Raw genomic sequence first — 15,436 nt, 5'->3', positions numbered from 1 at the left:
GCGGAAGACAATCGAAAGCCTTTGAAAGGTCCATCAGGATGGCACCCACGTAGTGACCACGATCGAGAGCCCTCCTCCAATCCTCAGTCATTGCAAGAAGCGCTGACTGACAGCTATAGCCTTTACGGTACGCTGAAAGGAAAGGATGAAAGATCCCCCGAAAGTGATCACCCAGCTGTTCCACCATGGCCCCCTCGAAGATCTTCGATTGAATGGGTAAAACACTGACTGGTCGATAATACCTTTTCTGCAGCGGATCCTCCTTCTTAAAAATAGGAGAGACCCTTGCATGTTTCATTGCGATTGGAAAAATACCCTCGGAAAACATACGATTAACAATATTCGTCAGATGTACAATATAGACTGGCTTGATTATTTTCAGGATCTTGGCAGAAATGTTGTCAAGCCCGGTGGCCTTTTTGTTACTAATTTTGGTGAGGTATTTATCTACCTGATTTACAGAGATCTTCTCAAAGTTAAAGGTTTCACATACAGGTAGATTGTCCTTAATCTTTTTAACACTGGGGTGATTCTTCACATCATTCTCACTCAGTTCGATTCTTATGTCCTCGGCCACTTTGGAGAAGTGATCATTGAAAATGTCACACACCGTTGTCTGGTCAGAGATCACAGAATCGTTTTCGAGTAGACAGATGTCCTGTCCACACTTACTGTTTTTACTCAAGAACGGCTTTATTGTTGGCCAAAAGTCTTTTGAGGTGCGTCCTCCTGAGCATCTTTCGAAGAAATAGTTCCTTATAGCTGCGCTTTTTTCTTTTATCAGCATGTCGAAGTTGAGGTCTCCAATGAGTAGGAGATTCTCGTAGTTTATGAGGCAACTGTCCAAAGAAATTGCAATGTTGTCGATAAATGTCTTTGGTGGTTGACTCGGAGGTCTGTAGTTCGCCATTAGTATCCATTTTGTATCGGTAATTTGGATTTCGATATTTACAGACTCCACTTTAGAGATGTATAAACTATAATACAACTGGCCATTAACTAAAGGTTTTTAATTTAAAATCACGAAATGTTAACATCGGAAACAAATGGCATCTGAAAGTTGTCTGGTGTACACTTCTTTACTCGTTTCACATTCATACGCGTACGAAACCGATTTGAGTGCGAATCACACACAAAATTCGCTTCCGTTTTTGAATGTCATTTCCTGTTTACAAAAGAAAACAAATCGAAAGGAGCTTTCTTCGATTTGTCGAAGGCTTTGAGCCGGAAATTTGGCAGGGAAAAGACGTTTTGTACGGTGTGTACAGAGTTCAGTACAGAAGTAGATTCCTCATTTGTGAAAGGTTTTGAAACTGAAAAAAATAATTTTCAATAAGTAATTTCAAATTTGTAACTGTTATTTTATATATATTTAATTGAGAAAATCCTGAAAAATATATGGGCAAATATTATGTCATTCGGGAACGTACATTTTACAAAACACTTGCCCTGAAGGGCAAGTGGCTCAAAAAGTTGTTCGTGCAGACTGGGTAAGTAATTTCGTAGTGTCCTGTTGACTGTGCCAGTTTGTTGTAGTGTGGTAGTGTGGTGTGGTGGTGGTGGTGGTGGTGGTGTGGTGTGGTTGTAGTGTTGTAGTGTGGTGTAGTTGTAGTTGGGTCAAGGATCCACGACAAACAAAAAAGAAGTCTAAGATAGGCTATAGTATAGTATGGTGTGTCCTGAAGGTTGGCCAGTCAGCCCATTTATTACTCTGCCCAAGTAACCAAAATAACAGGAAGAAAAAACACTGAAGTCTCTGCCAATTAATTGACACCTAGACAGGCCTTCACTCCAATAGTATAATGTACACTGGTATTCTTCTCCAGACACCCTGAAAAAATGTGTATACTGTACAATGCACAATGTCGTATTTTCGTATGTAACACCCAGGGGTCTATGCAGAATATTCTCCCACTCTACAGTACTACACTCCTTTTTCTACACATTTTCGTAGTCGCCCACTACCTCAGAGTTGTAGGTTTCCTGTGATCATACAGAACCTACATTTAAACAGTATAGCCAGTGTAAATTTAAAAAAAGAGCAACATCAAAACAGGAACACGGAGATACACGCCCGTACACGTGGGTACACGCACGTACACGCACGTACACGCGGATACACGCGGGTACACGCACGTGCACGCGGGTACACGCACGTGCACGTGGGTACACGCACGTACACGCGGGTACACGCACGTACACTCGGGTAAACGCACGAGCACGCGGGTACACGCACGTACACGCAGGTACACGCACGTATACGCACGTACACGCGGGTACACGCACGTACACGCGGATACACGCGGGTACACGTACGTACACGCACGTACACGCGGGTACACGCAGGTACACGCAGATACATGCACGTACACGCGGGTACACAGAGATACACGCACGTACACGCACGTACACGCGGGTACACGCACGTACACGCGGATACACGCACGTACACGCGGGTACACGCACGTACACGCGGGTACACGCACGTACACGCGGGTACACGCACTTAGCTGGGAAACGCCGGCCGATTGCGTTCCTAGCAACTACCGCGCCTTCCATCATGGGGTGTTGCTATCCCCGGGCAAAAACCCTAACCCTAACCCTAACCCTAACCCTAACCCTAACCCTAACCCTAATCCTAACCCTAATCCCAACCCTAACCTTAACCCTAACCTAACTCTAATCCTAACACTATCCTAACACTAGTGCTGCCACGTTGCGGTAACCTCCTTCCACGCCCGGGGGATAGCATTACCCTCTGTCATGCCTCTGTGTGCATGTGCAGTAGGTATACGTTTGATTTGGCGATAGCCGAGCCTCGGCAATTGCTCGATTGACGAGCCTCGGCAATTGCTCGATAGACGAGCCTCGGCAATTGCTCCATTCCATGATTCAATACGCCTATTCAGTATTTGTGCCTTTGATTTGTCAATTCGTCAATTCGTCAATTCGTCAATTCGTCAAATCGTCAATTCGGCGATTCAATTTGGCAATTCGTTATTTAATTGCTCAATTGAACGTTTGAATGATTAAACGACTGTTCAATTGAACAATCAATCGATCAATTGAACGTTTGAATGATTAAATTGACTGTTCAATTGAACAATCAATCGATCAATTGAACGTTTGAATGATTAAACGACTGTTCAATTGAACAATCAATCGATCAATTGAACGTTTGAATTTTGACACATATCCCCTCCCATAGAGATGCCGTAAAGAGTGTGGAATTTTGGGGTGGTGAGCCCAGTAAGATATGAGCTCAGGTGGGCGGCGGGTGACTGCTGCTAGCTGTGCCTGACACGTGTAACCAGATTCCAACTCAGATTAACAAAGGAGTCTATTATTTATCTACGTATATGTGCCGAGTCGTGGCGAATCAACTTCTTAACTTTGCACAAGATTTATTAACTTTCTGAAATTGGAATGCTTATCGATGTTTGTTCAAATGAGTGCCTATGTGTCAGATCCACATATCTGATTAGGTTTGCCACAGTTTTTCTATATTTCAAAAGCGGGTTTGGTCTGTTCGTTGTCAGCCAACTCTTTCTGTAAGATGTTTGTCAATGGAAACCAAGCATTTGCTAGAATTTGTTCAAGGCGAAAGATCATACGTTAAACGGTAGCACCTGTGCACTTTTTTGGTTGCCATCGACATAATAATAGTCTCTTTGTTGAAACCTGTTAAAAGCTGACACAAACTGAATTTAGTAGTGCGATCATGCAAGCAGGTCTAAGCCCTATGTAACAAAAAGTGGACAGCAGCCGGGATCACCTGGGCAGGAACTAAATATCTGCATGCCCATGTGTTGGGATGTAATAGCTGGCCTTTACTGTAGCAGCCTAAACAGCGGGAAATCCATCACATTCCACCTGGGTTTACAAGAACAGTCCGTCTACAGGCTGACTGATGCAAATTCTAAATAAAAATTGAGGAGAATCATGATGTCATGTTGTATGGTGCTCATTTAGAGGAAAATAGTTGCCAGTGAAGTTCTGATTACAACTGTCCGTTGTACGAGATAGCACCTCATGAAAATGTTCGTTGTTAGATAGGAACTTGTGTAACCTGTTTACAAAGAATCAGACTATGTACCATTTTTCTCCTATACAATGTACAAGTCTATGAGATATTGCATGTTTTTACAAGGAGAGATTAGCATGTCTCTGGTAAGCACTGTTACACAGTCAAAGCTAGTTGAAGAATCTATTATTTATGAAAGATCCCATCTTTCCTGCACCCAACCGGCAACCGTGTCCTTTTGGGGAAAAATTCTTTCTTCTCAAGGATGAGCGATAATGGCACATTTTTCATTCTGAATGATGCTTGCAGGCCTTGCTTGATCAGCTGATTGCTAATGGTCCACAATGATTTAACACTTTTAGCAGGCCCTGGAGCCGGATTACTAATCACATGCCTGCACACCTCAGACTCGGCACACTATGTCGAAGTTGAACCCCGTACGGGCCCAGCTGGAAAGGAATGCATTCGCTGCGAGGCTTGGCATCATACGTGGAATTCAGTGAGGGTATATTCAGGCGGATGACTGCATACGAATTGTAGCGATAAAGTAGCTAGCTATAAGTATATGCGGATCGTCTGCTGTGTCCTGCTAATGTTTGGCTCAGTCCAGCAAATAATACTTGTATTCAGTCTCTCATCCTGCATTTGATGAACGAAGCAGCACGTTCAGGAATAGTCTACAAGTCGCAGGCAATGATTACTTCCAATGACAACTCTTTGAAATGGCAAGAAAAATACCCACACAATGCTGTTCTCGTGTGGTGAAATAATTCCACTAGTAGTAGTTAAATGAAGGCACTGCTAACTCAGACCAGAGTCCCTGTTGACTTACTGACCCGACTCCAAACTCATCACCCACAAGGCAGTGGATGCGAGGGGACAGTTTCATTTTCACAGTCACTGCACTCAGTGCACTGCAATTCAGTTTACATTATTAAGAGTAAATGAACGTTTGGATGCATGTAAGTGCAACGAGGCATGCGCTTTGCGGCGGTAGGAGGGGTGTCGACGGCTATATAGGGAGCCGGGAAGGATTAGGCTGCGTCGATATCTCGGCCGAATCATGCGCTAGTTTCCCGCTTATCATTCTAGCTGCAGACCCGGCATTTGTCTGATCGACCGCCTGCACATTGATTGAAATGAAACTACATTGGGGAGGAGGGGGGGGGGCGCAGCTACTCCAGTGCCACCTGGCTTAGTAAATCTGTGCCGTGGCGTATCGAAGGTTTCGTGCATTAGTTCAGTCTGACAATGACATATCCCCAATACTCTGAATTTGTCACCAATAGAAAAGTGTCAACCATCAATATTATCAGCAGATCACAGATATTCTGGGGTACCTGCTGTTGTCGCAGAAGGGGGAAGGCGTCCTGTGTAGTGGGAATGTTCTTCATATTGCAAGTAAAGCAGTCGCCAAGTAATTAATCTCGAGCCATAATCACCTTTGTCGAAAGAACGGAGCCAGCCGCTGGGAAGCGGCTTGTGCCTCAGAAGTTCAACTAATCTTGGTACAAGGCTGTTCATTGCTACCTGTTGGGGGCCCGCAGCGCCAACGTTCCTTTAGACTGTTAGCAGACGGGCAACCGGTGTTGGCACTGGCGCAGTTTCGATCAGTCGATAGATGACGTTTCCGACAGAAATTTGTTAACTAAGTCGTGCATGTGGATTTTAGATTTCCTTCCTCCTGTTGCCCGACTTTGTTTGTCTCATTTTTAAAATAAAATGGTAGATTGCACCCACTATCTCCCCTATTTACCTCATTTGCCATAGTAATAGCTAGATATGATCAAGAGCATATAATGAAGGCTTCTTTATATGCTCTTGATATGATCAGGAGCGAATAATAATAGATAATCTATTAGTATTCACTCCTGATATAATGTAAATAAGTGTATGGCGGTTAGTAAGTAGCCGAGTTATATTCGCAGCACTTTTTTTTTTTATCTCAGGAAGATAGCGTGGTGGCAGTTGGGTGGCTAATTGTGTGCCTTGCAGCGTTGTGGGTTCTTAAGTGGCTTTGTATTTGCGACTAAAGTGGTCCAGTTGTTGTCGCAACACAAAGACGGCTTGGCCCCTCGCTCTCGTGCTTTTGTCTGGCGGCTGGTAAATGCAGAGGATTAACAGCGTTTTCTTACAGAATTTGTCCAAAACTTGCTCAGCCTACTTTCCATTCTTCTGTGCAATTTGTCCCAAAAGCTCATCTCGGTGAGGAAGGGGGGTGGGTGGCACAGGCACAGCTAAGTGATCAGCAGTGATGCAGCGCATAGATACAAGAAATATTGTGTGTGCCCCGTTTGCAGACCTAGAGCACGTACTAATATCACGTCTACGTTATCAAAAGAAAACACGTAAATTTTGTGGCGGCTACACAGTACACGTTAAGTCACGTTCGACGACTGTTAAATCTTTTCCCATTAGCTGTTTATAGGTTTCTTGCACGTTTGACACGCAGCCGGTCGGGGTTTTCATCCGGTGTTAACCCGCCATCTCTACTGCGCCTGCAGACAGGCAATTTGCACGATGTCAGCGAGTGCCCTCACACTGCTACGACGAAATGTGTGGCCAATAACGTCGTGATGGGCCGATTATGTGTCTCGCTCTCGCTTCCTGAAATGAGATTGTTTGACCCGAGTGGCGTAATTAAATCGTTGGATGGTGGTAATAGCGCGATGGAGAGGAGGCGGGGCGATTTGTGTTGAGAGAAGGCTGCTTTGAGCGATCGAATGCTTGTCTGGTTTCGATCCATCTGATGAGGCTCAATGTCAAAGGGCGGCCGCCGCCGCTGCCTCCACTATATAGTGCCCAGCGCTTGAGTGAGGATAAATTGTTTGTTTTATTTTACGTGTTTTCGGTTGCTTGTTAAATATTTGACTCGTTGTTTAGAGTCCAACATCGAGTATACCAGTAGGGCTCTGCAATTTCAGCTTTTTAGATGATGACTGAGGTCCAATAGGGTGTGACCTTGGAATTTCATTTTAGGAGGCAAAGGATGGAAAGAAGCCAAGAAAGAGAAATCTGCGAGAGAAACGGTTTCTGCACTTTGCGTCGATTGAGTACGACGGGCAGATATTCATGACCCCGCAAGATTTCCTTGAGTCCATCACGGAGGAGGAACCGAGACGTATGTCACCCCTCTCCCACCCCTCCCGCATCACTCACTGGGTGCATGTCAATGTCATGTGCATGCAATGTCCCCCATTGATGCCTGTGCTCCTGTTTCAGCAGGCTGTGTTTGTAAGCAGCCTTGTTATCCTTGTAGCCTCTAATTAGTGCCAACCAAAAATTGTCCAACATTTATTACTTTTTAACTTTATTCCTTTTATTACTCTACTTTTATTTGTTCTTATCTTATTTACTTATCTCTGTCTTTCACACACAATCTCTCTTTCTATTTCTCTCTCTCTCTCTCTCTCTCTCTCTCTCTCTCTCTCTCTCTCTCTCTCTCTCTCTCTCGCTGTCTTTCTCTCTCTGTCTCTGTTGCACATGCATGCAAGTGCTGTCGGTCACTCTCCCACTCTATTTCACTGACGTCCCCCACTTTTCCCCGTTCTCTCTGTTTCCACCCTCCCTTGGTAATTTCATCATCTTGCTACTATTTTTTTTTTTTACATATAATTGTACAATATCACCGGGTGAATTAGGGTCTGTATGAGATGGGAAAAGAGATAGGCTAATTACAAGCGCAGACACATCTTGACAGATCAACAGTGATCTCATCCTTTATTGACTGGTAACTCTACTTATTGGCATGCTAGACAGTGCGAACTATTAGCCGTTAAACGAAAATTGGCCCCGTGACCTACATGACACAATCAGTGATTACTCTATGAGTCATCTTTCCACAGTTGATGATTTTATTTATAATCATAGTTCGATTTGTTTTGTGTTTGTTCCGAGGGCTGTAAAATGTCACATCCAATATATTACGAGGGCTTGTAAGGAGTTAAGTGTTGATTGAATGTATGTGTCATGAGGATCTGAAATGTTGGTCCCTTGTTTCTGTGATCTCCAGTAAGTACACTCGTATATTACTGAATGTTGACTGTTACTTAAAAATAGCACAAGAGCACCACATTACAAGCAAACGACGTGTTTTTTTTTTATACATCATATTGTGATTTTAATCAATTTGAATCATGCATTAATTTATATACTTTATTTGGAGACGTTGAGTTGAGATGTGTTTTTGTTACTGTTTTGTTTTGTTCTGTAAAAATGTAGATTTTACTGTAAACATTTATTTCATGGAATGTTCTGTTCTGTAATTGCAGCTCGTATTGGCCGACTTGCTCTCATGGACAGTGATGTTAGAAAGATGCTGAAGGCAACACCGTCACGTCATCGTGGTGGCACCAATATGTTTAGGTCTATGCATAACAACGGTATGATCATGTCGTTTATGTGTCCTACTTGGAAATGGAGAGAATCATTAGGACTAGGGATTATTTCCCACTGTATTACCTCTGCTATGTAACAAGTGCTTTTGATTGTTTTCAGGGCTGATCTCTTATACGGAGTACCTCTTCCTGCTGTGCGTCCTCACAAGTAAGTTTGCCTAACTTCCATCATGTAGTCATGCTGCATATATCTAATTATCGTGTATGGATGAGTTCGTTCTCGTAATGCAATTCTACCACCAGTATCTCGCGACATTTCCGAGAACGGCAGTTAAGAACTCGTTAATAATTTTGTAATGGAAGCACACCCCTCGGCTGATCATCTCGCTATCAGGGTACAACAATTTTAAGGTGCATTTATCCCTAACAGCTGATGAGTACGTCAAACGCTTTCCATGAAGTGGTAACACCAAAAATCGTTCCGGGTTTGGCGTGTCCAGACTTGCTTGGCATCGTTCCAGATGAATAGAACATCATCTGCTCAGCATCCTGTCACTGCTGCTATGCCAACCTGGGCTGTCACTGTGTATCATTCGCGCCTACGATACTATCAATATTTTGTAAAAAGCGGAACAGGATATCTCGAGCGAGACTGCTGCTGCGACTTCGCTCGCCACCCGATGTGGCGCAGGGGGCGACGTTGTGGTGCCGGTCTATGCTCTGTTGGCGTTGCAGCAAAGGCCCCGCAGTAATGGTTGCCGACAAAGCTGCGATCTCTCGCTCTCTGTGAGCGGTTCTGAAACTGACCGCAAAACGCCGACCCATTAGTACCTGGAAGTCGGCACAGCTGCTAGCTCAGCGCAGGCATCATGTCACTGACGGTTTTTCCGGCAGGCCGTTTGGCCCAGATTGCAACCACCTTGCCCAAGTGCGGCTCCCTAGTCCAAACAAATGTCTAGCCATGCAGATGCGGAGAAGCCCTCGCCGATGCTCAGCTGCTGCATCCGCACTCAGCTGGCGCGTTTGCGCATGGCTTCCTGCTTTGTTCCACAGACCCTCATGGAATCGGTCATCACTGACGTAGTGTGCGGGGTACTTGGGGTGGATGTGCACCTGAGAGGAGGGAAAGTGCTGAGGCATCTAACCATAACCTACTTGTAGATGTACGACCTATGTTTCCAGGGATTGGGGGGAAGACATAAGATCCCAAAATGAAAGTCATTTACAACATTGCAGACATTTCAGTGAATGAGGAAATGTGTACGTCACTCTTTGTGGGATTCTCTTTTTGCGTGTTACACTAGAAATTAGTGAAGCATGTTCTGATGCAATGTTACATCTAGCATCTGGGAAATACGGTGGGATTTTATGGAGAGGTGGCTGTAATGATAGATGTTAGTTTAGTGAGGTTTGATGCTGCGTGCCCAGGCTGGGTACACCCGGCATCCTCTGTGTGGGGAATATGATGGTGCGCAGCGAAGAGCTGTCAATGTTTTGTGTTGATAAGTGGTATCGCCAGATGCATGCCAACTATATGCGCTGATAGGTTGGCTAACATCCAGAAATGCCCCCGAATTTGTGTGGGTAGTAGCTCAGTTGTGGCGGTAATCCAGAAATGCTCCCGAATTCGTGTGGGTTGTGTCTCATCTGTGGCAGTTATCCAGAAATGCCCTGATTTTGAGTAGGTTGTATCTCCCGTCTATGGCGAACATAAATATCCCAAAACTTGCGTGGGCTTGTTAATGTTACGTACTGATTTTCAAGGTTTACATATCAATGAAAAATTATGGAAAATCTACATATCAAATTTGCCAGCATTTGTCATTGGTAAAGTCATTGCACGTATAGCTAAGCCCTGAGGCTTGCTGTAGAAAGTCACTACGGCGTATGAGTTATAAACTCTCACTTAGTGTGCTACGCTAGTACCACATAAATGACAATAAACAATGAAATGTAGACTATTGAACAAACTTTTACTTTATTAGTTAGCAATCAGTTATCAGCTATACCAATGACAATCAGACAATGTGAAACAAAGGTTTTCTTACGTATGTAGCGGTGCCTGCTCGGTAGGTGCGTGTAGTCTACGCAACTCAGTTGACTCTGCTTCTTACTCACAAATACTGCTATATTTATACAAAATGTGTGGGTCGCGACTTATTTTGCGTCATTCGTTAGGTCGCGCCTTTTTGGACTAGAGGGTACTGTGACGAAAAGGTGAGCGGACAAGAGGGTGATACCTGTGATTTTATGCCTTTTTTATATCCCCTGCCTACATTTTTACCGCAGATTGCATAGATTCACAAGAAGCCTATGTTCTATCTAGGCTGTTGAACTGTCGTTAAACTTGTAAGAAGCGTCACCTATGTTTTTTAATTGTCCAAAGGACCTGATGGCATACATAGTTAAATTCTAACATAGTCGTGACATTTCTCTAAGTTTAACATAAAATTTACCATGGCCGAGAAGGTCCGTCATTATACACGACATGCTTTCTCTGGTGGCCATGATGCATAATGGGCTTTTGAATTTGATAATTTCGTTAACTTCTGACCAGAAGTTGGCAATAAAAGGGAAATTATATTTGGACCCGATTACTACTTACAGTATATAAGTTAACTGTAAGAATTTATATTTAGCATAAATATATATCTGTAATTGAACTGCGACCTATAGTAAAATTTAATATATTGCAATCTCATCATCTAAATGATTAATAATTAATAGCATTGTGTAAAAAATAGGAAAATAAACGTTAAAATTCCAATTTACATTATCAGCTTAAAAGGCAGCAAAAACAATGGCACGACCAAAAATCCATTAAAATAAATAATTGATTCGTTTTGAAAAATGTATATATTTTTTAACTTAACTTCTATTGTACAAAGGTTTGTCTATATAATATCAGGAGTGAATAAGAATAGATCTAGTATTATTCACTCCTGATAATATTAATAGTTAAACGCCGTTTTGACGAAAGATAATGTTGAATGCTACCTGTCAGTGTCCTCCTGTAATAAGCCCTAAAATAAGAAGTCACTAGCCACTTATCACGGTGAGACTGGTAATGTGACTCGGCCAAACGCGGTATAATTATTCCTGGAGGACTTGTGTTCGCAGTGTCCACGTTTGTTTAAATATAGCTGTCATCATTGGTAAATAGATTGCGTAGTACAAGTTTAGTTCCGGGTGTAAGGCAGATAGGCTATGCCGATAGTGTGGGTTTGTAGCATGAGTGTACACTAGTGACGTCATAAGGTATACGAACATAACGCAAATTCATGTAAGATGAGATGAACGAGAAGTCGTTCGTGGCAGGTATAGATGGTAAGATAATAGTGCGGGGTAGTGTAAGGTTGGGTAAGGACTTTAACATGATCTAAGATCGTATTACTAGGTAAGTTATTGAGGAAGACAAGGTAAGGTAGGGTGACGTACGATAGAAGTACGTAGAAACTGTAAATGCTATTCGCCCATTTGTTACGGGATGACTGGGTCATAGTACGTAATAGTACTTTTACATAATTGCCGACATACAAGCCAAGGGTTAGCGTTTTTAAATAGAAGCAAGGTAGGCCAGAGCAAGACCCATTATGCTTCTTCTAATGATGTTTTACTGTCGGAGGTATAATGTCTGCTAGAGCTAGACCTCACACAGTCTTCTATTTGATTTCCAATTAATAGGTACTCTCAGGTAGCTACTTACTTTTATTGAGGGTTCTCATTGTCTTGTCTGATAATTATTGAACCCCCACCACGTGCTTACTTTGATCGTGATCTTTACGTGACATCCCACTTCCTGAACGTGTATTTAATGCAAGTTGAAACAAATCTGTCACTAACGTGCACCAAGCGGTTTTGCAGTTCTGCAACCGCTACTGTTAGACTGTATAGTTCATGCAAGCAGAGGTAATGTCTACGGCATTCCCTAATTCCAGGTGCACGTGTGCAACTATACGAAAAATTCTAAAATGCACAGCAGTTGCCAGTTTCCCAGTTATAAAACCATTTCTGGGCCATGCACGCATAGGAGGAATGCATCTAACGTACAGTGATGGGCAGCATGGAGCTGTTCTAGCTACCCAGCCAGAGAGAGAGAGAGTCGCATCCTCGAGGTGCCTTAACAGCGACACATTCTGACTCAAATTGGTTCCACGGCGATGTAGCAACTTGTCTGCACGATGTATTTTGACATTACACGTAGATCCAAAGAGAAACTAGCTAGCATTCCCGCCCACGTGCGACTACGCTGTGCCGCTGGCTCGCTTCAATGTCTAACACGTTCATTTCGACACATGCCCACGCATTGTTGAGTATTGCACGGCGCGTAAGCTGCGAAGACGATTCGTGCACTTTGTAGCAAAGCAAACTGACAGACCGGGGTGTGAACGCAGCGAGGGCCGACACTGCGCATCACCGGCGGCGCAAAATAAACAGAGGGCACTTTTTATTTGGCGGGAGCACATTGGCGCACTGCGCGCGTCTGCTGCACGCTGTCGCCGCCACCACTGCAGCCTGCCTGCCTTCAATCCAGCCGTCATGGTTTCTGTGACGACTGCAAGGAGGAGAGCGATCTCAAGCAAGTTGTCAGGTCTTGCTGCTGAGGGGTTATCACTGCAGCACGCACAGAATGCGAGGAGTGGGAGGCAGGCTTGTTATTTGTAAGTGTAGGGTTTAGTCGTGTTCGGTGGACTGGAGGAAAGAGTCCTCTGTTTTTTAGTAAAGGATAAAGTTCTAGTGTCGTCATGAGACACTTCTGGCATACATTGTAATACGTCTACGGTTGTCCGGTGGAGAACAGGTTCCGCGTACATGTAGAGCGGCTAGTGTTGCTTGTGATGACAGGTCGCACATGCTAGAGGGAAGGTCTAGTTTCCGGTGGAGGGACAGGGTTCTGCGTACATTGGTAGAGGAGGGTCTAGTGTTGTCCGGCTGAGACAGGTGGTACATTGATAAGGAGGTCTATTTGTCCGGGTGAGGACAGTCTTGTAATGTAGAGAGGTCTAGTTGTCCGGTGGAGGAACAGGGTTCTGCGTACATTAGTAGAGGAGAAGGGGTCCTCTGCTATGGAAGGATGGTCCAGTGTTGCTTGGCGGAGAAGAGGTACATAAGAGGTGGGCGACAGAGAAAAATCATTGAGCCTCTGAGTAACGGCAAGTCGTTGTTAGTATTGATAGATAGCGTAGTTAGCTCGCCTACGCTTTCTGTGTAGCTAGTCATCTAACTGCAATTAGGAAACGTGGGCAAGAGAGAGAGAGAGAGAGGTGATGATGCTTGGTAAGCAGGATAAACAGAGCGGCATTACTGTTTGTTTTATCCTGCCAAACATAGTGGGCGAAAGCACAGAGAAATGACTCGTTACAGCCATGATTGCCTGCATCAAAAAATACACAGTCTAGCCGACGAAGTGCGCCGACAGTGGATAAGTAAAGGTGGCGAACCAGGAAAGAGTGCCCACGCAGTTTTCAATTGCGCTTGAACTAGACTTCGCGAAGAGCAACATGTGTTCCGGTGCAATGACGCAGCATCGTGTTATGTATACACCTCACCCACGACATGGAACGTTTCCTAAACATCTCACCCATCACGTAGAGCGTTCCCTAAATATCTCACCCACTACATGGAAGGGTCCCTTAACACTTCACCCTCCACATGGGATGTTCCTTAAACACCTCACCCATCACACGGGTCGTTCCTTAAACACCTCACCCACCACATGGGACGTTCCTTAAACACCTCACCCACCACATGAGACGTTCCTAAAACACCTCACCCACCACATGGGACGTTCCTTAAACACCTCACCATCCATATGGAACGTTCCTTAAACACCTCACCCACCATATGGAACGTTCCTTAAACACCTCACCCACCACATGGGACGTTCCTGAAACACCTCATATACCACATGGGACGTTCCTTAAACACTATTTTAACTATGGCGATATAATGTTTTATAATGATAATATAGTAATCCTGGTTCCCATAACACTTCCATCATCACTACACTGTGAACAACTTGCGTTATTTAAGCGGGAAGTTACCTTCAGAGAACTGTTATTCAGCCTTAAGCCATCCTCTGGCTCTTCCTTCACCCACCTGGCGCCTGTAAACGCAATTGAAACAGCTGTCTAGCCTTACAGCCATTGGATTGATACAGAGATAAAGTATTATAAACGCATGTGAACTTTATTTCATATTCGAGTGAATAAAATGTTTATAAACGTGATTGATGCTCACGGCATCAGACTGTGCGATCACTGAAATTGATGGTATTTATTGACTGCAGCCGTAAAGTCGGATTATGTGCTGCCAGCCTTTAATGCTTTTAGGTCCAACCTAAACATAGCAGACTTAATTTACGTGTTGCTTTTTGAGTCGTCGTGCAGGTTGTAGTACATAGAAGTACAAGAGTATAACATGAAGCGTATTCAATGAAGCTCACAGCTAAAATCAAGTGGAGTGAGACATTCATTGTGTGATATACGAATAAAATTATTATTGTTGTGATTGTGTTTGTGATATTATTATTATTTATATTATCATTATTATTACTGTTATTGTTATTGTTGTTTGTGTGTTTGTTGGTATTATAATCATTATCGTCGTCATCATTTTATTGGTATTATCAAGAGCGTCATAATATAGACGCTAGTGGTGGTAGTCGTAGAGGTGGTGATTGTATTATAAATTCATTCATCATGTCACTTCTAACTCTGATTCACAGAACCACAGTCTGGCTTCCGAATTGCCTTTAACATGTTTGACACTGACGGCAATCGGCGGGTGGACAAGGAGGAGTTTCTAGTGGTGAGTATGCCGGCCAGGCCACACGTAAAACATGGACACCCCTCCCCCGAGTTTTTACTCGCGGAGTGCATAGCTTATTAGCTTTTCACCATTGGCGCAGGAGGCTGCTGCTGCTGCACAGGATGAGTCGCATCTTACTAGTTAGAGCCTTGTCTTGTTGCTCTGATAGCGAAGCAGTGCTTCCGGTAGCACATGCGCTGAAGGTGTTGCTATACAGTAGAGGCCGTCCATAGGCTGCAGGCCTGAATAAGCATCGAACAGATAT

The 15,436-nt window shown here is 43.9% G+C and overlaps 1 protein-coding gene across 2 annotated transcripts in view; it reads left to right on the top strand.

Annotated features, from left to right (window-relative positions):
* Positions 1–15,436, top strand: part of LOC106821590 (calcium uptake protein 3, mitochondrial-like) — a 63,237-nt gene that overhangs the window by 7,512 nt on the left and 40,289 nt on the right. For both annotated transcript variants that reach the window (XM_014826472.1, XM_014826473.1), the window contains exons 2-5: positions 7,004–7,145; positions 8,296–8,406; positions 8,522–8,569; positions 15,089–15,171. In XM_014826472.1, the coding sequence (XP_014681958.1) occupies positions 7,004–7,145; positions 8,296–8,406; positions 8,522–8,569; positions 15,089–15,171 (384 nt within the window). The remainder of the gene's footprint in view (positions 1–7,003; positions 7,146–8,295; positions 8,407–8,521; positions 8,570–15,088; positions 15,172–15,436) is intronic.

This window comes from Priapulus caudatus, unplaced genomic scaffold (assembly GCF_000485595.1).
Source record: "Priapulus caudatus unplaced genomic scaffold, Priapulus_caudatus-5.0.1 Scaffold78, whole genome shotgun sequence".
Taxonomy (NCBI): domain Eukaryota; kingdom Metazoa; phylum Priapulida; class Priapulimorpha; order Priapulimorphida; family Priapulidae; genus Priapulus; species Priapulus caudatus.
Note: the sequence above shows the minus strand (reverse complement) of the source record. Positions and strands in the feature narration are given on the sequence as shown.